At 38.3% G+C, this 26,271-nt stretch overlaps 1 protein-coding gene across 1 annotated transcript in view; it reads right to left on the reverse strand.

Annotated features, from left to right (window-relative positions):
- CNTNAP2 (contactin associated protein 2) overlaps nucleotides 1-26,271 on the reverse strand; it is a 1,332,959-nt gene that overhangs the window by 595,473 nt on the left and 711,215 nt on the right. The window contains exon 13 of the mRNA XM_054726631.1: nucleotides 22,824-23,024. Within this exon, the coding sequence (XP_054582606.1) occupies nucleotides 22,824-23,024 (201 nt within the window). The remainder of the gene's footprint in view (nucleotides 1-22,823; nucleotides 23,025-26,271) is intronic.

Genomic DNA, 26,271 nt, shown 5'->3' on the forward strand with positions numbered 1-26,271 from the left:
ATCCCTGGCCCTGGTAGGGGTGTGTGTGGAAGGCAACCAATACTAGGTGTACCGGTTAATAATGCTAATTTTTTTCAATAGATGGAGTTACACATATGTTGATATACATGCGATTTGATATGTATGCTATTTTGTTGTATTGACAGCAAGCTTCAAAACTTCATATGTCAAATTTGTGGAAGGTGTTAACATCATAGATATTTTTATGCTTAAAAATGTCAAATTTCATGCCAAGAAAAGAGCATTTGCGGGAACTTTTAATTCATTACTTTATTTTGAAGAAAAGTGCTGCTGAATACTTCGAGAAGCTGATGGTGAACATGCTCCATCTCAAGGTAATTGTGAATGCTGGTTTAAATGCTTTAAAAGTGATGATTTCAATGTGAAAGATGTGTCTCTCACATCCATGTTTCTCTCTCTGTGTCTCACCATCACTTCCACTCTCTCTAAAAATTAATGGAAAAAATGTCCTTGGATGAAGATTAACAAACAAAAAAACAAACAAAAATATTAATGTTGCAGAAATATATTTATCTGTACTGAAAGTTTTTCACTGCATTTTTGTTAAATTAAGTAACACAAAGCTAAGTATAACCTTGTTTTCTGTATTATAAAGCATAAATACAGAACAAGTCTAAGAGTAACACTGGAGATGTTATTAGTAGTTATCTCTGGGTGGTGAACTGCAGGTGATTTTTAATATCTCATCTCTGTTTGCTTTGCTAAACTTAATTAATGTCTCTCCTTTGTTTATATGATTTTCATCATTTGTTTCATAAAGTTAACATGAATTAGTTATTTTAAGAAAAATGTTTTGGTTTTTTTTTTTGAAAGAGCTGGCTGGTATCACTACGTACCCAGGAGAATGGCTAAAATGACATAGACACACTTACAAATATTGGCAAGGATACAAAGTCATGGGAACTCTCATATATTTGCTGGTAGAATTACTTTGAAAAATCTGCAGCCCTAGTAAATGCTGAACACACACATATGTCAAAATCTAGAATCTAGACATCTCTCTCACGGAGTGTATATATGTACGTACTCACCAGAAGACATACACATATTGTTCATGGCAGTGCTATGTGGATCATCTCCAAGTTGGAAACAACCCAAATGTCCATCTACCGTAAAACAGAAACCCAGCTGTAGTCCACTCACATACACAGGAATGAGAAATGAGAATATCGTCAACACAGATGAATCTCCCAAATTCAATATTGGGCAAAGGAAGCCAGACAGAAAAAAGCACATATTGTTCTCTTATATGGAGTTCAAAACCAGAAAAACACATCTGTGGTTTCAGAAGTCAGGACAGTGTTCTCCCTGGGGAAAGCAGATTCCGGGGGTTGTCAAGGATCTGCTGGGGCATGGCAATATTTTATTTCTTGGTCTGGGTCCTGGTTACCTGGGTGTATTTACTTTGTGCAAAGAACTGACACGTTGTGACTATGATTTTTACACATGTCTCTATGAATATTATGCTTTAACAAAATTGGGCTTCAAGATTGCAGCAGTTCTCAACCTGTGGGTTGCAACCCACAGGTTGAGAACTGCTAGCAGGGTCGCCTAAGACCATCAGAAAACACAGATATTTACATTACGATTCATTAACAGTAGCAATATTACAGTTATGAAGTAGCAACGAAAATAATTTTATAGTTGGGGGTCACCACAACATGAGGAACTGTATTAAAGGGTCGCGGCATTAGAAAGGTTGAGAACCACTGATCTAGCTGAAGCACAGCATTATCTTGAAGGAGAATCTGGATTCTGATGGTAAATCTTACAATTGTGGTAGAAAAACCAAAGGGATGTAAGAATAGCAAGACTATACATTCCTGTGACAGATTTTTCACATTATGTGAGTTTGCAGACCCAGTGGCAGGTTAAGAAGCAGGTGGAATGTTATTCTGGGGTGAAAGGAAATACATTTCTCATCCTCTTCTCCCCCTGAAAGACAATTCTTTTTGTTTTATCCTCTCCCTGTTCTATCCCTACTATCACAGACAAATACCCAAATATAACATTTTCTTCTCCATGCCAGCGGATGTCCTCAAATCATTTAGTAATGCTTCTTGGCCAGAAATGCATTTAAGAGAAATGTAAGGCTCTTACTTGGTGAAACTCACTTAAAGATAAATAGGGTTTTATAATGACAATGATTAAAATGAAACTACTTATATTATAAAATGAAATAAAACCTCCTAAAATCTAGGAGACAGTTTATTTTGAAAGGAAAAGTTATATAATATCCCTGCATAGAGATGCTCACGTGTCTTCTGTGTTCAATTTTCAATCATCCTAATGGTTATTATAATAATGTTTTTTCTCATGTGCCAGGCACAGTTCTAAATGCTGGGACACTTTTCTTATGGAGCTAACATTCTTGATCAAAACAAGGCTAGGAAGCCCCAATCTAACTCACAAGGTTTTTGTTTTTGTTTCCTCCTTGTATTCCAAAAATGAATAACTACCCTAACTGATTGGTTTACAAACAGACATCTTCCAAGTCATTTATAAGCATTAAGGCATTTTGCTTGTTCCCATTAAAGAAGTCATTATGGGAAATCATGTTTACTACTTCTAAAATTATATCCCTATAAATTATATATATATATATATATATATATATATATATATATATATATATATATATATTATGCATATATATATATATATTTATTATAATAGAGGCCCGGTGCACAAAATTCATGCACGGGGGGTGTGTCCCTCAGCCCAGCCTGCACCCTCTCCAATCTGGGACCCTTTGAGGTATGTCTGACTGTAAATGGGCAGTTGGACATCCCTCTCACAATCCAGGACTGCTGGCTCCCAACCGCTCACCTGCCTGCCAGCCTGATCACCCCCTAACCACTCCCCTGCCAGCCAGATTGACACCTAATTGCTTCCCTGCCTGCCCAATTGCCCCCAACTGCCCTCCCATGCTGGCCCAGCTACCCCTAACTTCCCTCCCTTGCCAGCCTGATCCCCCCAAACTGCCCTCCCCTGCAGGCCTGATTGCTCACAATTGCCCTCCCCTGCTGGCCTGGTCGCCTCCAACTGCTCTCTCCTTCAGGCCTGACCACCCACAACTGCCCTCCCCTGCCGGCCATCTTGTGGTGGCCATCTTGTGTCCACATGGGGGCGGCCACCTTGTGTGTTGGAGTGTTGGTCAATTTGCATATTACCTCTTTATTATATTACTAGAGGCCCAGTGCACAAAATTTGTGCATGGGTAGGGTCCCTAGGCCTGGCCAGTGATCAGGGCTAATCGGGGCCTTCCTTCCCCCAACTGCGGCCAGGACCTTCCTTCATTCCGCGCCACCCCCTGGTGGTCAGCGCACATCATAGCAAGCAGTTGAACTCCCAGTCAAACTCCTGAGGAGACAATTTGCATATTAGCCTTTTATTATATAGGATAGGATAAGAACCATTGTTTTCAATTATTTCACTACTCTGCATTTTCACCTCATATAAAATGGAAAATTTGTATTAGTTTAATACTCTGCTAATATTTTAGTGCTTAAACAGATTTTAGTACACAGAAAACTGGACTTTATTTTTATTCTTCACAGAACTTAGCAAAGTGACTTACACAGAGTCAATATTCAGGAAATATTGGTACAAAGAATAAGTTGCAGCATGGATGAATGGGTAAGTAAACATGTCCATATTTAGAAATAAAGGGTTTTAAAAGCTAAACTGCTTTTGTGATTATAATTGCAAACAGTATACAGCCTAATAATTCCAGGGGACTACTCCACGAGGGAAATACAATTGAAACCCATTTCCTACAAGCAGCATAGTCTTGGCCAGGTTACTTTTAACATCCTAAGATGCCTATACATTATAAATTGAGGGAAAAAGCAAATTAGACCTTCCATCACATTTAACTTTGTCTATTATATAAATAGAAACCAGAACCGTTCTAGTATCAGGTCACCCTCTCTCCACAGTACATTCCTTGAACCAACAGGACTTTATTTAACTTTTCTTTTTATTGTCTTTATTTTTAAATATATATTTACTAGCGTTCCCGTTGCAGGAAAAATCCTGCAATAGGATTTCCTGCTGCACTCTACCCCGCCTCCGTTCCTCCCTTGTTGCCCGCCCCGCCTTCTCCTCCAGCCTGCCTGCGTTTCCCTTTGCCCCCGGCCCTGACTTCGCTCCTCCCTTCTCCTCCCCCCCCCCCCGCCCCACCCGGCTTGCTTGCTTCTTCGAAGCTTTACTCCCTTCTGAAGCTCTTGGCTTCTTTCGACGCTGTCTTGATATGCAAATTAGCCGCCATCTTTGTTGGGGTAATTTGCATACTCATCCTGATTGGTTGGTGGGCGTGGCTTGGCTGGTGGGCGTGGCTTAGGTGTAGCGAATGTGCGGTCAATTTGCATATTTGTCTATTATTAGATTAGATATTTATTTCAGAGAGTAAGGGAGATGGAGAGAGAAATAGAAATATCAATGATGAGAGAGAATCATTGATTGGCTTCCTCTGCAGTCCCCACACTGGGGATCAAGCCCTAAACCCAGGCATGTTCCCTGACCAGGAATGGAACTGTGACCTTCTGGTTCATAGACCAGTGCTCAACCACTGAGCTATAACTAGCCAGACTCTTCCTTTTCTTTTAAACAACCTTGTGATGACAGGGCTACTTAAAGAGCCACCATTGAAGCAGGAGCACTCAATGGGCCAACTATCTCACTCTAGACCTGAGTAATCTTCTCTTTTCTAGAAACCCATGTGTATCACAGCATTTTAAAGGAATAAAATAAAAAATATATATATATATATACCACCAATTGTTGCCATCATATTCAAATTGATCGAATTTGTTGGCTTTCCTTGGTTGTATTAATTTACTAGGTAGTTTTAGGTGATAAGATGAGAGAAGCCAAGAGGCTTATAGAGATGTTACTGAACTTTTCCAGAACATTTTAAAAGAATGCAATAATTGCACTAGCCCAAAGCAATGGAAGGCATAGAAATAATGAGCTATTAAGCTAACGATTCATCGTCAATAGGAAATCCTATAACCAAATTCTGAGCAGGCTATTCTTGAGGTAAGAAGTGTCCATTACTCACCTACATGCATACAAGTCCCATCTGCTTCTTGATGGCATCACTTATCTCTTTGCAAAAAAAAGAAGCCTTTAGGGATGGAAGGCCTGATGTTCTGGGCTAATTATAAGTTAGGTAATTATATCTTGCTTAGCTACATTTCCCAAGTCATTTTATCTGCATTTCCTGTGTAACCCTTACACCTTAATTTTATTTCCTGCTCTGTCTTGCCAAGAGCTGCAATGCACTGGTAATCAGCCCCTCGATGTGGGAGCAGGTGTAGGGACTGTGCCAAACCATCTGAGGGCTAAATGACTCCTGACGAGGCGGGGATGTCATCCTTGGACAGTGATGGAGATGCAGAACCTGGGATGTTGTTTGTAAAAGACACGGGGTTCCTTGAGGAATGGAGGCTCTTGATTGGGAAAAGTGTCTGATATTGCATTTATATGAAAGAAATCGGATTTGGGGGTTTGTGTATTTAATTAACATATGTATGACCTGGGTATTATTAGGAGTTAAATTAAAAATTGGTATTGAGTTTTCTAAGAAAGAACTGGCCTTTCTTGCAAGCCTATAAGAGCTCCAAGATTTAAGCGTACCTCCTGAGCAGTTAGGCGGATGGACCACTTAGTGATATAGATGGAAAGGACAAAGGGTTGTGGTTACCGAGATGGAAGTCAAACCTTTTATTAGGGTAGTGTCATGTCATGGTACAGGCTATAGACCAGAAAGTGCTCATATGAAGAAGCAGTCACCAGAGCAAAGGGCTGAATTTGGAAGGTCAGAGCAGAAGAATTTTATCCGAAGCCCAGCAGTAGCACACACCACACTAGATTCTTACTACTGAAGGTGTTTTTTTTTAAAAAAAAAAACCTATCAAAAGCTTTTTAAGCAAAGGTAAAAGTTATATACAATTCCATCTATTCTCTATACCTGTGTTTGAGATTAAATTGGAAACACTAAAAAATAACCAAAATATAGGGTGTCCCCCCAAAAAAATGTATATAGAGTTTAATAGCTGGTAACTCACTTAGTTTTAACTCCTTTTCAGATATAACTGATTTGAAATAATGGATGAAGCCAAACCAAGCTTTGAACAAAGAAAATTTATCCTGCCCAGCCAGTGTGACTCAGTGGTTGAGCATTGACCCAGGAACCAAGAGGTTACCAGTTCAATTCCTGGTCAGGGCACATGCCTGGGGCTCCAGGCTCAATCCCCTGTAGGGGGCGTGCAGGAGGCAGCCCATCTCTTTCCCCCTCTCCCTTCCTGTCTATTATCAATAAAAACATAATTAAAAAAAAATGTATCCTAAAGTACCACTGGATTTTAAAAAATAAAAGTTTATGGTACAAGACCAGCAACTGTCAACAAATAGAGGGCACACAAATACCGAAGAAATTATTCTTGATGTTTGCAATTCCATTGCTTCGAGTTATCAGCAGTGCCTGGACCAGAAGGTCATCAGTTTGAAAACAGGCATTGACCAAAAAAAATTATTCATTTCTGTAGATTCTTTTAAATTTTGAAAATGAACTGTATGTTAATAAACAGTGACTTTATAATCATTCAAATTGTATATATAGTTTTTTGGGACACCTGTATATGGCTTCAAGTAAAAATGCAAGAATGTTAGAAAAAAGGAGTTAGAGAAAGAAAGTGATATCAAATATGCAATAAGAACATTTGGGTGCTTGAGACAAAAGGAGAGAAAACACTGAAACTATAGGAGTTTGGGGCTCAATTAACTGGAGCATTATACATCGATATAGCTGGGAGAGGTGGGGAGGGCCCAGGGCAGAGAAGGGACCTGGGATCGACACAAACATCATCAAGAGACAGATTTATAATAAGTATATCACAACCACAACCAGGACAGCAGCACAGGAGTCTGGAGATAAGCACTTCTGTGTTAATGTGTATGTTTGTTGGGGGCGGGGAGGGGCATGAGGGTGCTGGCGCCTCAGAGCAATCTAAAACTTTTCCTCTTTGCATAAGCAGAGTTGCTCAGAAACCAGGTACCTACAGGAAGAGAAAGTTCTCCCAATAAAAGAAAAAATAAAAGTACAAAATAAACGGAATAAATGCCAAAAGATAGACTTCTTTGAACAACCTAGTTAAAGGCTGGTGTATTTACCATAACAGTTTGTGTATCAATTAAAGCTGATTATGGGAGTTCATCTGGTGCTGAGTAACAGGGCAGGACTCACACAACCACCGCTTTGCATGATTCAGAAATAGAGATGAATATTATGTACCTTAGTGGCACAGTTATAAAGAAATCGAAATCCCAAAGTATTAATTAATTTAAGTGTCATTTTCCATTCTTAGAACATCCAGGCAGGCTCTCAGGAGAAAGAATGAATCTGAGGATAGGAAGTTATTTTTATTATTTGTAAACATTGAGACAATATTTGTGTTTGGTTATTTTGTTTTCTACCTCACTTCATTTTCTCTGTTATTCTTTCAAAGCAATCTCTTCAGGGGAAAAAAGGCATTATGCAAATGTAGCATCAAGTAATACTTCTTATTAGATCACCTCATTAGGCAACATCTTGGTAGGTTTCTGGAGTTCTTTAAATTAACATCCATCCCGTTTTCTCCTTTTCCTTCCCAAGGGTAAATCTACTGTCAATCTTAAACTCACTATATCTGGCTATAAATTATTGTATAACTCTCAGTCACTGCCATTTGTATTGCTTTTGCATTATCTTTTTTTCTATTATATGATAGCTTTCCAGTGGAGTTTTACCTGAAACACATGGCTTGCATTTAGTATTTTCAACAATAACACACATATACATAATAAGATTTATTTACCCTGATGGTTTCTCATCTTGCTAGTATTTGTTATCACAAAAGCTTCCAGGAAGTAAATGGTTTCACATAACACTTTTTTTTTTTTTTTTTCTGAGCAAATTTCTTCCTCTTACAGCCCATTCCAAATTGGAGGCTGTAATGTGAAGAAAGTGATAAAAATATCTATAAAAACTACTAAGAAACAAACTATTACATCTGCATAAGTATTTCATTCAGTCCCCTGGGGAGCCAAAATTCAAGTTTCCTGGAAGTGAATAGAAACATCTATCATTTTTTCCCTTTTCAGAACTGAAAAAACACACACAACAAAACACCACAAAGCAAAATATGAAAGATTTAGTTATATGGAAGCCTCCCTCTTCTAAGTCTATAAAGTTTTCATTTTCTTTGTCTTTCCTATTCTCTGGAAAGGAAATTCCGATATCTGTGTGTATTAGTATAGCAATAGAAACATTTCCCCCAACAAAATATAGGATTGGAAAGAACTTTAAGTAATTGTCTCTGTTATCTGTTGTCCTAGGTCATCAGTGTTGGGGTCTTGAGCAACTCACTAAAGTATTGTATGTTATTTATTTATTTATTAATCCTCACTGGAGGATATGTTTATTGATGTTTTTAGAGATAGAAGATCAGGGGCAGGAGAGAGAGAGAGAGACATCAATGAGAGAGAGAAACATTGATCAGTTGTCTCTGGTATGCACCCCAACCTGGGATCAAACCCACAACCTAGGTATGTGTTCTGACTTGGAATCAAACCCACAACCCTTTGATGTATGGGATAATACTCCAACCAACTGAGCCAGCTGACCAGGGTTGAAGTATTTTAAAAATAAAAGTGCCTTTTGCATGTTAAACTAAAATATAAACACTTACTGAAAAGATTGGAACAAAATTAGCACAAAGAGATTAAATGGCTCCCAAGCCAGCAAGACTCCACTGTAACCTGACTGATAATATTAACAGAGCTAAATAATAAAGGATGGGGTCAGGAGGAAGCTGGAAAGACAGGCCAATGTGGAGGCCAAAGCAGAGGAAGCAAGATGTACTTTGTATCCAACTACTTCCAAACAAAGAGGGCTTCATGGTCCAAAGAGTCTATTCCCTTTAACTCCCAAACCATCATCTGCTCCTGGTGTTCTGATTCCATGCTCAAGAAGCAGGCATCTGATTCTAATTTGGCTCCCAGTATGGACAGCCTACAGGGAGAGATTTGGCAGGGTGGAGAATGAGTCCCCAGTCCCTCCAGCATTATATATTTTTTCATTATAAATTGATGCATTGGCATCCTGGTGTGTAATTTGGCTCTCCATACACCTTGCCTGCTTAGAATGTACCAGCCAGACCATCCTATCCCTTCAGCAATTGCTCTTCTCATTTTAAATTAATATAGCGACATTTTGATTGTAGAGCTCAATCTTGCAGATTCTGATTATATTTGAGTTCAAACTGGAGTGTGCTGATAGATCAAGTTCTGTCAAAAGAATCTGACTTTGAACAGCAGAAAACTCATTAGAGGTAATGTCAGGTATCTTGAGAGGCAGCTTTCAAGACTTCCCTATGTGATGTAATTTCAGCCTCCAGAATTGCATGAGGTGCGCTAAGTTCCTTTCCCCTTCTGAAACTTCTAGGCATTTCATCTACACTATCTGAAGAAGCCGCTTTAGATAAAATCTCTGCTAAATCCTCTCTCATATAAGTGAAGCCCAATTTCTTTGGTTTTCTATTTTCTCATTAAAAATGAAATTTCCAAGGCAGTTCAACATTATTTTTGTTTTCTCAAGGACTCATTTTTATAGACCTTTCTCCTACATATATATCCCCAATTGTATTCGTCCTCCTCAGATCATTGTTGTTTTTTATGTCTCTAAACCATGCCCGTGCGCACAGGTTCTATACATTTTATTTGAGTTGCATTGTCCCTATGTTGAGATGATACTCAAAAGAGTACAACAACAATACTGAGTGGTAGTGAAAATTCCATTTTAAAAATGGTTATATATTTCTAGACTATTTTATCCCAGGTGAGTTTTTATTCATATTTTTGTTTGTGTTGCCATAGATATTTATCTCCCATCCTATCTAATAAAGAGGGAATATGCTAATTGACCATCACTCCATCACAAAGATGGCTTCACCCACAGCTGAGGCCAAGTTCCCATAAGGAGCCTTAACAAGCAATCAGCAGGGACCTGAGGCTACGCTCTCTCCCACCCCTGTGGGGCTTGACAGGGGACCTCAGGCTGCACCCCCCACCCTAGTGTCAGGCTGGGAACCTCAGGCCACACCCCAACACACCAGTGCCAGGCCAGGGAACCTGAGGCCATGTCTCCTGCCCAGCGGGGCTTGACGGGGGACCTCAAGGTGCACCCCCAGTGCTGGGTCAGGGGAACTCAGGCCGTGCCCCGCATCCTGGCGCCAGGCCAGGGGATCTGAGGCTACACCCCCTGCCTGGCAGGGCTTGACAAGGGTGGGACTGGCCGGGTCTGGATCTAGCCCAATGAGGGGGCTGGCCGGGTCTGGGTCTCACGCGATTTTGAGGTGCGTGTGGGTGGGCAGGGACTTGACTCTGGGTCCTGTGGTGGAAGGTTTTCATATACATTTTACTAATTTTCTTTCATCTCTGACACTTCTATTATAGAGAAAGGGCAAATAGCAATATTAAATTATTTCCTCTAATTAATCCCCTTTTAATGTGCACAAATTTTGTGCACCAGGTCATTAGTATTTGAATAAAATCAACCCATAACACTGAATATCTATTTGTTCTCAGTAAAATACTCTGGTTTCAGCAGTATGGTATCAAGTTACATTTAATTTTTTTTTCTCCTGCCTCTGTCATTTTTAACCTCCAATTCACTTGTAGTTAACAATTTAGTAAATTACAGTCAACTTTTAGTTGTTTGAAGCCTGATTATTTTCCCCACAAATGCTGCTTTCAAATTTAAGAACAAACCCATATTTCACGTAAGTAGGTTTGATTTGTATTTCCAATGAGCTCTGGACAGTGTTGTTTTCCAGAAGTCTGTGTCACATATAATGGAAATCTGTTGGAACTATGCACTGTTACATACCCCAATGGATCAATGGGTGAAAATTATATATATATACACATATATATGTGGTGGGTGTTTTGCTTTATATGAACAGCATCTATTCTAAAAATGGAAGAAAGAAAAAGAATAAATTGTCTATGAAAAAAAGGAAGAAAACCAGTCATTATCACTGAATATCTTGTAACTTCATTATCATGTTTCCAGTGAATTTTTAGATATTGGTTATAGATATCTAAAAAATTATTTTAAAACACCCCAAAGCCAAATATTAATTTTAAAAGTACATAGTATATTAACTCACCTTTTGGCTGCCTTTTAATAGTTTGGTGATTCCAAAATTGTAGTTGTTTGTGAAGTTTATGTGACTACTCATTTGGAAAGAACACAGGTATGTACTTCTCTGCCTTGGTTGATATGATTTCATTAACACTTCCTATTTTTACCTTAAAACTTTATAAATTATTATACCAGCTCTCTTTAGGCAAACTCGTAACTGCTATTAGTAGAGCTGAAACCTCTACTGTCTATGATTATGCACTAAGCTTCTTTAGTAGACTTGAACATCTCATAATATTGGTCCCCTTAATTCTGTTGATTTGATCACCATTTTGATGTTTTGAAATGAAACATAATAAAAACATTTCTTTTTGGTTTCTAGAGAACTTTAGATGGCCGCCTTCTAAGAAGGAAGATGGATTGATTTTAACATTTGGGCTAATACAATTTTATAAAAATTATGAAATACTAAATATAATCAACAGTTTCGCTGGACAGTACCACAGAGTGGCCTGTATCTTCCCAGGTTCCTTTTTTTTTTAAAAAAAATGTATTTTTATTGCTTTCAAAGAGGAAGGGAGAGGGAGAGAGAAATAGAAACATCAATGATGAGAGAGAATCACTGATCAGCTGCCTCTTGCACACTCGCTACTGGGGATCGAGCTCACAACTCGAGCATGTGCCCTGACCGGGAATTGAATCATGACCTCCTGATTCATAGGTCAATGCTCAACCACTGTGCCACACCGGCTGGACCCCATGTTCCTTCTGACATCTACCCATGTCCCTTTCTCCTCCCCTCACCCGCACTCTGCATACTAAGTCCCCTCCTTCCTGTTACCCAGCATGGAGACACCTCTCCTGTCCTCTCTACCTCCCACTTATAAGAGCAAACAGAGTTACTTTATTCTTTTGATAGAAAGCAATGCTCTCTCCAAGAGAATACATCTCTACAGATACCATGTCAGTGTCCTAGGCCTGCCCCTGGGGCACTATCACCCACTGGCAGACCTAGCCATCTCCTTCCTCATTCTAATAGAATTTCTGAACAAGCTGTCAACAGCAAATTGCTGAGGTAAGAATGCAGCATTGCGCAGGTTGAATGTATTAGGCTTCTGTATTCAAGTTTCTTCTGAAAAGATTTAAAAAAAAGAAAAGGAAAAAAGAAAACATCAACATTTTTTTCATATCTTATGTCAGAATGGAAGTGGATAACCTTTTGCAACATTTTTCTATTTCATCAATATACAATGCAGCTGCTCTCTTTGAAATACCTTGATATTAAAAAACATGAAAGTCAAGTACTCTATAGAAAGAAAGGCATGTTTTCTATTTCTTTCACATCAAATGTTTTTCAATATGGTTCCAAAAATAATACTGTCATCTAAATCATATTTTTAAAAATATACTTATCAAGGCCAAATTGGGAATATTGTAGGGGAAAAGGTAGTATTTCTAAATGAGTCTTTTATAATAGTCTCTTCTGGCCTATTGCTTAACAAAAATGCCTCACACTTAATTTTAATTATGCTGAAAGCACATGGTAATTCTGCAGTCTAGAAAAAATGAAAAATCTCTAAACCGATTAGCTTATTAGGTCGCCAGGTCCATTTTCTCTTTTCTCTTCTCCCTCCCTCCCTCCGTCCCTCCCTCCCTCCGTCCCTCCCTCCCTCCCTCCCTCCCTCCTTATCTCCATCCCTCTTTATCTCCCTCCCTCCCCTTCCTTCTCCCCTCCTTCCCTTTCTCTTTCCCTTAATTCATTTTTTAACATTTGGCCAAAAATACATGATGTCTAGAGGCATATAAGCCTAGACTTTAATCTTGGTTTGGACTCTCAACACTGTATTTACTGTTTTTCCTTTAGTGAGTTAATTAACCCTTATAAAGTTAAGTTTCTTCAGTGATAAAGTGGAAATAGTGACATATAACTTACAATGTTTGGGGGTGGACTAAATGTGCCTATATATATATAAATGTCTGTGGTAAGCACTTAATATTAATGCCATTTTCCCTTAATTTACATCATAAACTAATTTGGAGATAACCATTTTTAAATATTATTTATCTAACTATATAGAAGAGAATATATTTAGCCTGAATTCAAGATCCAATACCAAGAGGAAAAAAGTCATTTTCTTTAAGAGAATTGAAGATAGGAGACAAAGGTTGAAATGGCCATGACATTGCTAGCCCACTAACACTTTGCAATATTACACAACTGTCATAAAAACCACCCAGTGGCTGGTTTTGGTAAATTGTAGGAAAAAGCAACAGCTTAGATTCCAGCTGCCATTTAGTGACTTAGTATTTTAGAGAAGTTTGATTCTTCACTGGTGGGAAAATAACATATTGGAAAACATATTGGCTTTGAAATAAAGTGTATGTATTATTTCATTTGTATACAATTCTATAAAAATTATTCTTTCAACTGATTTTCACTGGGTTTCTTTAACTTTTCTTTGACTTTGCACGGTGATGGGATTTGATTCAATTGTAAGAGAGAAAAATAAACTGCAAAATAATGCAAAATAATGTTGTTGGAGTGACAGACTATTCTGCTGTTTTGTAAGGTTATGGGTATAGGACGTTCTTATTCAGATCAATGGAGATGCTTCCCTTTAGGCAGAACTCTGAGCCAATACTAAGTTAATAATGTCATATTCTGGTGCACATAGATCATCTTCGTTAAAATGTGGAATAAAGGTATCTACAGTACTTTTTTATTTTTATTTTTTTGAAGCAACAGAGACAGGAAAAATTTTGTCTTTGACTTATCTTCCTGAGTAAAGTTGATCTTCTGGATTAATTTAAATTGCCATGGCTACAACCATATAAAATGATATTTTATTTGGCGTTCTGACACCAGAAATGAAGAGTTATGAGAAAGAAAGCTCCCTCAACACCTTGAACAGGTCAATCATACCTGTCTATGCAGATATAAAGAGGTACTTGTGGAACAACTGAGGGAATAAATCATTGCCACTGTAGAATTTCTCAGCTGTGCATTTAAAAGATAATCATAGCTGGCTGGTATGGTCAGTTTTATGTGTCAATTTTGCAAGGATACAGCATCCAGTTATTCAACCAAACACTGATCTAGGTGCTACTATTTTACAGATGTCCTAAAAGTCCATTCTCAGTTAACTATAAGTGAGAGTGACTGTGCCAGATAATCTGGATGGGCCTGATCCAATCCATTGAAAAGCCTTAAGGGTTAGGCTGAGTATTCTTGAAGAAATTCTCTCTGTGAATTCTCACGAAGTAGCCTCAGCTGCTTCCTGAGGGTCCCAGTTTGCCTTTACTGACAATTGCATGAACCAATTCTATGCAATTAACCTCCATGTATCTTTTACTGGTTCTCTGTCTCTGATTGAATTCAGACTGAAATGTTGGCCAACAGAACACTAAACCCCTATCTAATTTCATTCCCTAAGCTTCCCGCAAACTCCTGATATTCCCTCCAGATATAACCTTTGTAAATAGGGGAAGATGGATACCACAATGCAAAATACAGACACCAAATTTTCTAGAAATCACCATGAATTCTAAATGTATTCCACATTTTATCCAAGGTGTACCAGCAAAATCCCTTCAGTTTGTATAAAGTTCATATACAAAATGACTTTTCATTATTAAAAAATTTCAGTCTAGCCCTGATTGGGGAGCTCAGATGTTTAGAGCATCATCCCAACATGCCAAGGTTGTGGATTCCATCCCCTGTCAGGGCACATACAAGAAACAAGCAATGAATGCATAAATGCATGGAACAACAAATAGATGTTTCTTTCTCCTCTTTCTCTTTCTCTCAAATAAATTTTTTAAAAGGTGGATTTTTTTTTTGCTTAAAAAAGATTATTTTTAAAGGTAAATGCTACTTAAAAAGTAATCTTTGCCTTCTGTATATTCTCACAACATCTAGAAGAGTATTTTGTATTCAATAAATGTTTGCTGAATAACAACCTCTTACTAATACTCTAGATATCTCCATCAGATTTTTATAGTAAAACGTAGATTCTTTTTTTAAGTATCCTGTTTGGGAGAGGTATTTTTAAATATAATTTACAAAATCTGATCAAATAGTTGATGTCATTAAAAGTGGTAATTTTTTAAAGATAAAATATTTCTGATTTAGGTACATGAGAAGACAATTTCCAAATGCTACCGTGATATAGGATCACTTCAAAGTTTCCATTCATTCCTACTTTAGCCATCGCAAAAACTAAGCTACACACATTGGCACTCACAACATTAAATGGCAGAAATAAACAGTCATCAAGTTACAGAAAATCAATGTTCCTCAAAGTCTCACCCAAAAGCTCAAAACGTTGGCAACAGGAAAGGCAGTACCCGTTTAGTCAAGTCAAGCTATCCTGAACAATTTTACCTTAAGATTAATGTATTCATCAGAAATACTAGACTTGACTAAAAGTTACTTGGCTAAGAGCACTTCTAATTATAGACAGAAAAACAAACGACAGGAAGGAAAATGTTCTTCCCTCTGGTTGAAGAGATGGGGAGGTACAGATCCTGCCTCGGTTAGTAGTAGACTCACTCTGGTGGCTGGGCATTGGCCTCCATGCATTCTCAGTTTCTCAGAAAGGTTCAAGATAAGATAGACGTACATTTCCCACTTACAGGTATAATGACCTTCATGGGATTTATTCACCTCTCTGAGCCCTATCTGGCAAAAGGGAGATAATAAAATCTACTTTGTATAACTTTGATAGTTAAATGAGATAAAATGTCAAGAATGTTATTGGTCAATAGTATTTAATGAAAATCTACCTTTTCTTTTATCTCCCTTCTCAGAAGAGCATTTTTAAATTTTTACTTTATTTATTTATTTATTTATTTATTTATTTATTTATTTATTTTTATTAACCATGCCAAATTCCATACTCCTTTTCTCTCCTGGGGCATTTTCTTTTCTGGTTCTGCTTATATTTTTAACCTCATTCTCTCCACTGCCTCCTCCATTTATAAACCTTAAAAATATTTTAAAAATCCCAAATGCTTGCTTTGCCTCTGCCTTCTTATTAGCAATTCTGTATTTAGCCATCCTGTCAGCATCAAACTTTTTGGAACCTTCACGTACTGTTTCCATTTCCCTTTCGTTGTTCAGTGGCTCTGCCCACCAGACCCCACCAACAGGACACTCCAGGGGCCTCCCAAGGCCAAAGCCTGGGAGCTTCTTGTCTGTGATTTCTCACCACTGACCACATCTCAGTTTTCTTGTTTTTCGTTTGATTTTTACTTGTGTGTTTATTGTTAAGCACTAATTTCTCTTAGCTTCCCCACTGTAAGGCTTTCCTAATGTGATGCTCTTCCTACTGCTCTGATCATTATTTTTAAGTCCCTTAGTTAGCTGTGTCCTCTCCTTTTTCATGTTGGTGTTGTCTTTCCCTCTAAGTTCTTTTCCTTGCTCCTCCCACAAACTTCCTGAGTCATCTTAAGGAGGCATTACAACTGTTCACAGTCATCTACTTTATCTTTATTCCTGGGTACTTGGGAAGATTGTATTTTCCCCTTCCCTAACGTAACTCCACATATAAACAATCATGAATCCTGCAGTCTCTACTATCTGCACTTAAAAACAGGAATCTGTCCTCTTAATTCCCAGTGAACCTTCCAGCCATCTAGTCTCATCTATACGGCTGAGACACTGTGCTGAAGGTCAGTCTCTTCATACTAGCTCTGCCTTTCCTCCATTCTGTTCTCTTCATAAAAGCCAGAATCCTCCGTACTTAGAATCATTCTCCTGGCCTTCCAGTGAAATCCATATCATCATGCAGAGGCTCTAAACTCCTCTGTCTTCTCTCTCTCTCTCTCTCTCTCTCTCTCTCTCTCTCTCTCTCTCTCTCTCTCTCTCTCTCTCTCTCTTCCAGCCCTCTGATCTCTCCATTTCCTCCAAGTACTGTGTTCCTTGACCTTCATCCCCGAATCAGTGCACATTCTGACATCTCTAATCTACAATTCCCCCTAATTTTTTTTCTTAGTTAACTCATATGAATCCTTCACATCTCAGGTTATACATCACAATTTCTGAAACACAAGAAATAGTAAATATATGCAGGTTGATTGAATAGCTCATCCATGATTCCAGTTCATTCTTTCAACTCCTATCCCTAGTGTAAAATACCATTAGATTTAATCTTCTAATTTTACCTTTTAGTTATTACTATCTTCCTTGCTTGTCCCATTTAATTATATCCTCCAATTTTAGTACAATTATTTAACATAATAATTAATTAAATGATTAATATTTTGGTTAATATACTGATTAGTCACAATAAATCTCATTTATTGAAAAAGCCACTCTTTAGTTGTAATTGGGCCACGTTTTTAGTTGTGTTGTTTCAAAAGTTAAACACCAGGGTTTCTTAGAATGCATAACACAGACTTGGAAAATTCATTTTGCCAAAGTTTAGAATTTTTTTCTAAAAATAGGTTATAAGTTATAATGTCAGAGTCATGCTTTCCTGTCATTTGGATGCCACTAAATCACAGTTTAGTATCATGAAAGTATATTGAATTTTACACAGCTTACTTTACAGGCAAAAATTGTGAACATAACTCTTTTTCAATAGATACAAAATCTAATAGTAAACCACCCAAAAGGATGGATAATTTATATTGCTTCTTTCAACAAAAGAAACAATAAAACTATGACTTATGAGAACTAGACTATATTGAGAAATTAAAAGAAATGAGACACTGTAAAACAATGAAAACAATTGTAAATATCATCAGAAAATAGAAAATATAAACTTTATACCTCCACAATTAAATAAATCTTTGTATATGTAGGGAACAAATACTTCAGTAGGAAATTCTTAAGTAGTAATGATTGTAAAATGAATACATGACTCAGTGCATTTATGGTACACACATAGCATTTTAAAAGCAGGTGTGGGACTTGTTGAGATACAGAGAAATGTGTTGGCCATCTAAAAGCATTAGGATTATTGACTAAAATTTCACTCAAATGGGATCTAATGAAACTTTCTCTTGGTGTCTAAATTATCAAATTAAAATTCTTGGGCTTTTATTTCAGAAGTAGATTTCATTGTTTAATGATTCTTGCCTTTCATCACTTCAGATATTATTACATTTGTAATTCTTGGAATATAAATATAATATGCTAACTTTTTTTGTGGGTTTTAGATAGCATTAATGGTTTTCACTGAGTAGAATTAATTTCTCCATTCCCAAATTAGTATTTCTCATTCCAAACAGGCTTTTCTGTGGAAGAAAATAGTTTTGTATTGTTTCTATAAAGTTGGTTAAGGACAACTGAATTAATAGCTACATTGAAGGAACAGATATGACCAAGAATTACTTTAAAATTGATTCCATTTTTAAATTTTGTGGTGAAAAACAAGATATAACATTGCAAGTCATATATTACTATCCTTTTAAAAGTTGTGAGAAATCAATAATGAGTAATTCTACATTTGTTAGCTAATGGTATGGCACAACCAAACATCTATCAAAATAGAAGAGCCCATATGCATACAAAATCACCTCTTTATCATAAATATCATTAGAAACTATAAAGTCCCAACTGCAGTCTTTGAGTAGGACTCTTAAAAAAAAAAAGAATAACATTTTAAATGCATAGCTATTATAAACTCATTTGATATTCATTTTAATTGCCATGACTATAATGAATATACTTTGTATTCCAACAGATGTCACAAGTACTACTACAGAAGTTGCAATATAATTCAGTCTTAGTTAAGAATGAGTAAATGGAAATTTAAAATTGAATGTTACCAGGAATAGGGGAAAAACAATTATAGCAACATCAGCTCCTTAAAAGAGCAAATTAAAGGTTTTTATTAAATTGTGTTCTTTCTTATTTGGACACTAGAGGCCTGGTGCATGAAATTTGTGCACTCGGGGATGGGGGACCCTAGGCCCAGATTGTGAGAGGGTGCAGGCCAGGCCAAGGGATCCCAATGGTGCACAATCAGGGCTGGGGAGGGATGCAGGAAGTTGGCCAGCCAGGGAGGGACCATGGGAGGGCTCCAGGGCATGTCCGGCCTATCTCACTCAATCCTGATCGGTTGGACCTCAGCAGCAAGCTAACCTACCAGTTGAAGCATCTGCCCCTGGTGGTCAGTGCACATCATAGCAACTGGTTGACTGGTCAACTGTCTGCCCCCTGGTGATCAGTGCACGTCATAGTGAGCAGTTGAGAGACCTTAGCATATCATTAGCATATTATGCTTTGATTTGTTGAATGAACGGACACATAGCATATTAGGCTTTTATTATATAGGATATATAGAACACAACAACACAGGAAGGCCAGCTATATCAACCAATCCTTTTCCTTGCCTCAGCTGTTCTACAGATTAGTGAGCATAGAACACAAAAATTGGGAATGTGAAAAAATTACTCAGAAGGGCAGGCTGAAATCCACTTTACAATATTTAGAGACTGGTCTATGAAAAAGATTTAAAAAGGACTACTATGCCAATTTATTTTAGCTGAAGGAGCAGATAATTATGTATGGCATTTTATTTCAATGGGTCAGACATGTCCTAATATTCCCACTGGAAACAGGATCAAACAGTCCCCACATGGAGGACTGACACCTTAAAATCTTACCTGAGAAACCTTCAGGCCAGAAATGAAAGATGGTGTTTGTCAATGTCCTTCAGAGAATTACCCAGGGATGTTTGTTGAAAGCTAACATTGACGGGCCCAACCAAGTTCTATCAAATCTGTTCAGGCAATCAGCACTTTTGACAAGCTACCCAAAAACACTTGTTTAAAAACAACTGCCTGCCCCAGGCCAGATGGCTCAGTTGGTTGGAGCATCGTCCCATATACCAAAAGGTTTCAGGTTTGATACAGATCAAGGCACCTCAGGGAGACAACCTATCAATGTTTCTCTCTCTCTCTCTCTCAAATCAATAATCATATCCTCCAGTGAGGATTTAAGAAATAGTATAATAAAAATAAAAACAACTGCCTGAAGTTTGGATGAGGCAACATTTTAAACTATGTATTTTTCATTTCATCCCAATCAGTAAATATTAAGTACCAATGTGAGTGAAAATTTGATACTTAGAGGATATCCAAAAGGCAGGAAGCATACGATAAATTGTCAAGGTCAATTCATTAAGTATAGTATCCTACACATATCTGAAAACACAAAGAAAATAGTGTGTTTATCATGCAGATGAACGATTTACTCTTTTAAAAAAACCTTTATTGTTAACAACTCACTCTTAATTTCAGTTTAGCAGTTCTTCCCCAGAAAAGGTGTCTTGAAGGTGAAGTTGTATTTAGCTTATTATTAGAAATATAAGTAAATCATTGTTTAAAATCAAATTTATCCTATTCTTCTGATGTTCGGGACACCCTGTGTTTTGAAAAGGAGGGTGATAGTGAGCGAGGCTGCTTGGTGGCTGGGGGCAAGGACAGAGGGTCTCAACGAGGGAAGAGAGGAATGAACTGCAAGACCAAAGCACTAAAGGCAAATTGCTTTTCTTACCTCCAACCTTATTCCCCTGGTGTCTGAACTGTAAGTTAAACTCATTTGGAAGTTGCATGGTGTGTGTTTTTTTCTAACCACCAAAACAAAATTGAAAAAGTCAAAGTTGACTTTGGAGTTTAATAGAAGGGGAGAAAATAAAGCGGATGGTACCAAGTTATTTTTCTGGTCAGCAATTTCCCCTTATCCTCATCCTCACCCAGAATTGGAGACCAACTGATGGAAATCTTGGAATAAGCTTCAATAAGGAGCCCTCACTCATGAAACTGAGCGCAGACAAGCTGATGAGATTCATTCATTGTGCCTAGCGCCCTCGATTTTTACAGTCCTTGGTTGACTTTTCTTAGCACTGGAAACAGGATCAAAAAGCAGTCTCTCACCCTGCAATGTCAGCATCACTTGGGAACTCAGTTATCAGTCTGCTTGGGCTGCCATAACAAAACCTCACAGGCTCTGGCTTAAACAAAGTATTTATTTTCTCACAGGTCTGGGGGCTAGAAGTCCAAGACCAAGGTGCTGGCCTTGATTTCTAATGAGAGCTCTCTTCCCGGCCTTCTCATATCTCCTCACATGGTGGAGAGAGAGAAAGAGCTCATTGTTCCCCTTTTTAAAAGACCACCAATCCAATCAGATCAGGAACCCAGACTCATGACTTCATGTCTAATTATCCCCTAAAAGCTCTATCTCTAATACTCATTGGGGGTTAGGACCTCAACATATGAATTGGGGGTGGGTTGGGCACAATCCAGTCCATAGCATGCATTACAAATGCAAATTCCCAAGTCATACCTCAGACCTGTGGAATCAGAGACTCAGGAAGGAGGCCCCGCAGTCCGTTTTATTCGCCTCTGCAGGTTATTCTAAGGCACATTAAATTCGGAGAAGCCCATCCTTCAGGAGAAATCCCAACTCCAGGGCACGGCATCTGTGTCCTCCGGTTCTTCTCTCCAACCAGTTTCCTACTGCTCTTCAACACCAACTCTGCTTTTGCTGCACTACTCCCAGAATGGCCTGAAGGTCACTCACGTTCTTTCTTCTCGACTTTTGCTTATGCTCTTTCATCAGCCTTGAGCCTTTCTGCCTCTGTAATGAGGCATCACGTCTACAACCAAGCCACAATCCTCTCTTTCTCCCAACAGCAGACAGCGGATGCTCTAACTGCCTAAACCAATTGTCTTCCTATTTTCCAGATTTTATTTGCCTGGAGTTCATAGGTTACACTCGTCTGTAATTTTAGCACTAGACTTTGGACATAGAGAACACTCAAGTCTTCATAATATTGTGTACTGTTTTGCTTATAATAAGGTGACCAGATCGTCCCGCTTTTGGCAGGACAGTCCCGATTTTTAACCATTTGTCCCGCGTCCCATGGCGTTTTAAAAAAGTCCCTATTTTTGGAAACTTTTAAAACGCCTTGGTACGCGGGACAAATGGTTAAAAATCGGGACTGTCCCGCCAAAAGCGGGACGATCTGGTCACCTTAGTATAATTTTTCTCTGTAAGTTACTCCTTACAACACGAGCTCTGATACAACATAATCAGTCCATTGGTCTCTGACATAATGCCACTTCCAGAATCGCTTAATATTAAAAAAAATAATCATTATACTATTTGCTATTTATTAAGTCCTTAAGTGCATCAAACCCTATAATAAACAGTACATAACCTCATTAAATCCTCACAATTACCCTGAAATAAGCATCATGATCCCTATTTGACCGAAAAGACGTTGGACACTGAGGAATGAAATCAACAAACACCCCTAAAGTCACACACCTGGGGAGAGCAAGGCCCGAGCCACTGTTTCTCTGAATCCCAAGGCATCCTTTATTCTCACTTTTACACCATAGATGGGGGCATTGACTTTCCTATCAACATGTTCAATTCACTGCCAAGAACCCCAGAACAGATGGCTTTTGGGGTAAAGATATTTCCAGTATGTCCTTTGGAAACACAGACCAGCATTCTATTTTACTTTCTCACAGCTGCCAGCATGCTCCACTCTGGGCTCTATGCTAGCAAGCCACACCTGTTGGATTGTTTGGGCAATTCCAAGCACCAGCTGAGACCGTAATTAAAAGTAACATTCCACTGGCAGCCTACCTGGGGTGTTCAACAACCTGGACATCTTGCAGAAATAGGAGACGTACTGCTCGCAGTGCTCGGCGCTGCTGGTGATGGCGCTGATCTGGTCCATGGAGGCGCTGTACACGAGCTGGGTCACCGAGTACTTCTCTGGGGTGTAGCCCACCACCGTGGTCTGCATCTGCAGATCATGAGACACGATGGTCCACACTTTGTCCTCTGTGGGGAGAAAAATGCCACCGCAATGGGTCATTAGTATGCAAATGCTCCCTCCAATGCCAGAAAATAATTGAGCTACACTTTCACTGGTATTTTCCAGGAGCTGATGTAGACAGAGTTAAGTAGAGTAATTCTTAAAGTGACCACTACCCTTTTCTCATACCTAAGTTTATATGGATAAAGTAGAAAAGGTATTTTTTTTTTTAAAAAAAGATAAACACAAGATATATCTTGCAAGTGAAAACAAACAGCCTGAGTACCTGATTGATGCTCTGATGTCACCAGCATGGAAAGTGAGGCCCATTGTGTTCCCACTCCTCCTGACTCCGGCCCATCACTCCTCCAGCAGAATAGCATTCTGCTCCTTCCTAAATCACCTCCACTCTCTTAAGTCTCTGGATCCTGTACATGCAGAATCTACCTCCTCATCTTGTCAATAAATGTTCTTTCCAACCTAACCTTTTGGGCGAAATTAGACACTGCATTCTTGGGTATTGAAATGCTCTACAGGTGAGATAATGAGAAATTGTCTTGGGGTTCTGAACCCTGAACATTTCAGTATGTGAAGAGGAGAAGCAGATAAAAGAACGATGCAGCGAAATTAAAACCAGTGTATGTCTGAATTGGAAGCATCGCTGTGTAGCCATGATTCTGATACTCTGCTCAAAGCCCTCACCTCGCACCTGGTTTTGTTTGGAGTAAAAGTCTAGGTCTTAAAATAGCTGAAGGCCCTCGATAATCCCAGCCCTCCTTGCCGCGTCTCCCTCTTGCCCTCCTAATCTCCCCCTGGCTCACTGGATTCCTGCCATACTGACCTCCGTGCACTCCTCCAACATGTCAGGCAGGTCCCTCCTGGAGCCTTTCCATCTTCTCCCCTGTCTTTGCTCCAAGGCTAACCTTTCCTTTGCTGAGTCCCACCCACCCCCACCCCACGCCCCATGCCCATGCCCCACTCACAGCTGCCTTCCATCTCCCCATCCGCTTTGTTTTTCTCCATAGCACTGATCTCATCAGACTTAGCGCATATTTTAATTATTCTTTACGTCTGTCTCCTCACATTAGAAGGAAAGAAAGCAGGGATTGTTCTCAATGCTGTATGCAAGGTGCTTAGAATGGTGATAGGCATATATGGGGCCTTTAAAAATATTAGTTGCATAGAAGAACGAGTTTACAAAAAATAAATAGAATACAAATATTTGATGAAGGAACTTGTAAAAATCACTTTGATTCCAGTTCTGCTCTGCTGTGATGATCTGGGCAGATTCTAGAAGGCCACCTCTTAGACTTCTCTGAGCAATAATTTTCCTTTATCTGTAACAACAGGCCTCTGCATTGGAATACTTTCCAGCTGCTCTTAAATCAATGGAAACAAATTTTGTTGTGGTGCCTCCTACACTAATGTATTCTCTACAGGATAATGATATTTCAAGTTTTACCTTTGGCCTGATCAGAACTGCCTTCCTTTAGCTCCTCTGATACAGCAAAGCAGCTATAATATATTTGAGTAATTCTGTCATTTCTGACATGATTCTTACACCAAACTGATTGTCATTTATATCCAGGCCAGCAAACCGGTATTTACCTTCACCTAATTAAAGATCCATTAATTAAATTAGGTTACAATCAGCCTTTGGCATAGAATCCTTGAATCTTAAATTACACTCCCCCACCCCCCCCCCCCCCCGGCTTTTTAAATCCTTACCAGTAACCTTGCCCTGTAGCAATACTTCAGAACTCTTTTTCTTCAACTCATGATGGAATAGCATTCTAATCATAACTTTTTCCAAAGGATAATGATCCCTTTTTTGATATACACAAAATAAAGTTCATAAAGGGAAACATTAATTAAGCAAGTAAAAAAAAAGGTCATTCATTTATGTTCTCTGTCAATAACTGTAAAGATATTGTTCCATTTGTTAATATTGATGAGTCTCTAATATTTTTGTCTTAGTGACTTCTTGACCCTAAACTTGGCTTCCATTCCCCTCCCTACACACATTCCAGTATCTACCCCCTGTGCACCATCTTCTTTACACAGCTGACCCTTGAACAGAATGGGGGTTAGGGGTGTTGACCCCTGTGCAGTCAAAAATCTGTGTATAACTTTTGACAATCCCAAAACTTCACTATTAATAGCCTACTGTTGACCAGAAGCCTTATTGATAATATAGACAATTGATTAACACATATGTTGTATGTTATATGGGTTTTATGCTGTATTCTTACAATAAAGTAAGCTATAGAAAAGAAAATGTTATTAAGAAGATCATATATATGAGAAAATACTGTTTCAGCATTTGTTGAAAAAACTTCCATATATAAGTGAACCCACCCAGTTCAAACACTTTGTATTCAAGGATCATCTATGTTTGTTTTAGAGCCCACTCATTCATTTATTATTAAATCCCTACTTTATAACAGATATGGATGTAGGCACTGGGGAAACCACAGAGTGAAAGCATTCATAAATTTTTGTAGCTTACATTCTTACGTTTTAGGGGGGCAAAACATTACAAGCAAAAAATTACAGTTTTATATGTATATATATTTGTGTGTATATAGTTAGTTAGTTAGTTAGCAAGTGATCATGGTGAGGACAAAAACTAAATCAGGGAAGGGAAGAATAGACCATGTGCATGGGGATTGCATTTTTAAACACAGAGGAAATGTCACATCTAGATATATAAGGTCATTATCAAGCAAGTCACGTGACTGGGGAAAAGGATTCCAGACAGAGGGATGCAAATACAAATATTCTAACTCTGGAGTATTCTTGGTATTGTTCAGGAGTTTGAGGGGATCCGTGAGTGAGGAAGAAGGAAAGGATAGCAGGTTTGGAGGTCGGAGATGTAATGAGGATGGGTTGGGTGTGACCTTAAGTAAGATGGAAAGCTATTGGTGTTGGAAATTTGGAGCAAATTAAAGTAGCATGCTTTACCTTATTATTTGACACTATTCTTTGCATCAATAACATTCTACCTTAGAAAAGTTTGGAAAAAATATACATATATCTTTATAAACATTTAAAACTTTTAATGTCATGGCATTATAAAAAGTAATGCATAAGCTCTAATTGATGGCATAAAACAATTACTGTTGATGCATCTTGCAAATTATTTTTTAATGTTTGCATATTACACATTGAAATGATTCCTTTGGAGCCATTAAAGCTTAAGTCATAAATGGATGTTAAACATTTTGCAAGCATTCCATATCTAGAAGAAAGAAGGTGGTTATGGTGTATAGA

This window comes from Eptesicus fuscus, chromosome 14 (assembly GCF_027574615.1).
Source record: "Eptesicus fuscus isolate TK198812 chromosome 14, DD_ASM_mEF_20220401, whole genome shotgun sequence".
Classification (NCBI taxonomy): domain Eukaryota; kingdom Metazoa; phylum Chordata; class Mammalia; order Chiroptera; family Vespertilionidae; genus Eptesicus; species Eptesicus fuscus.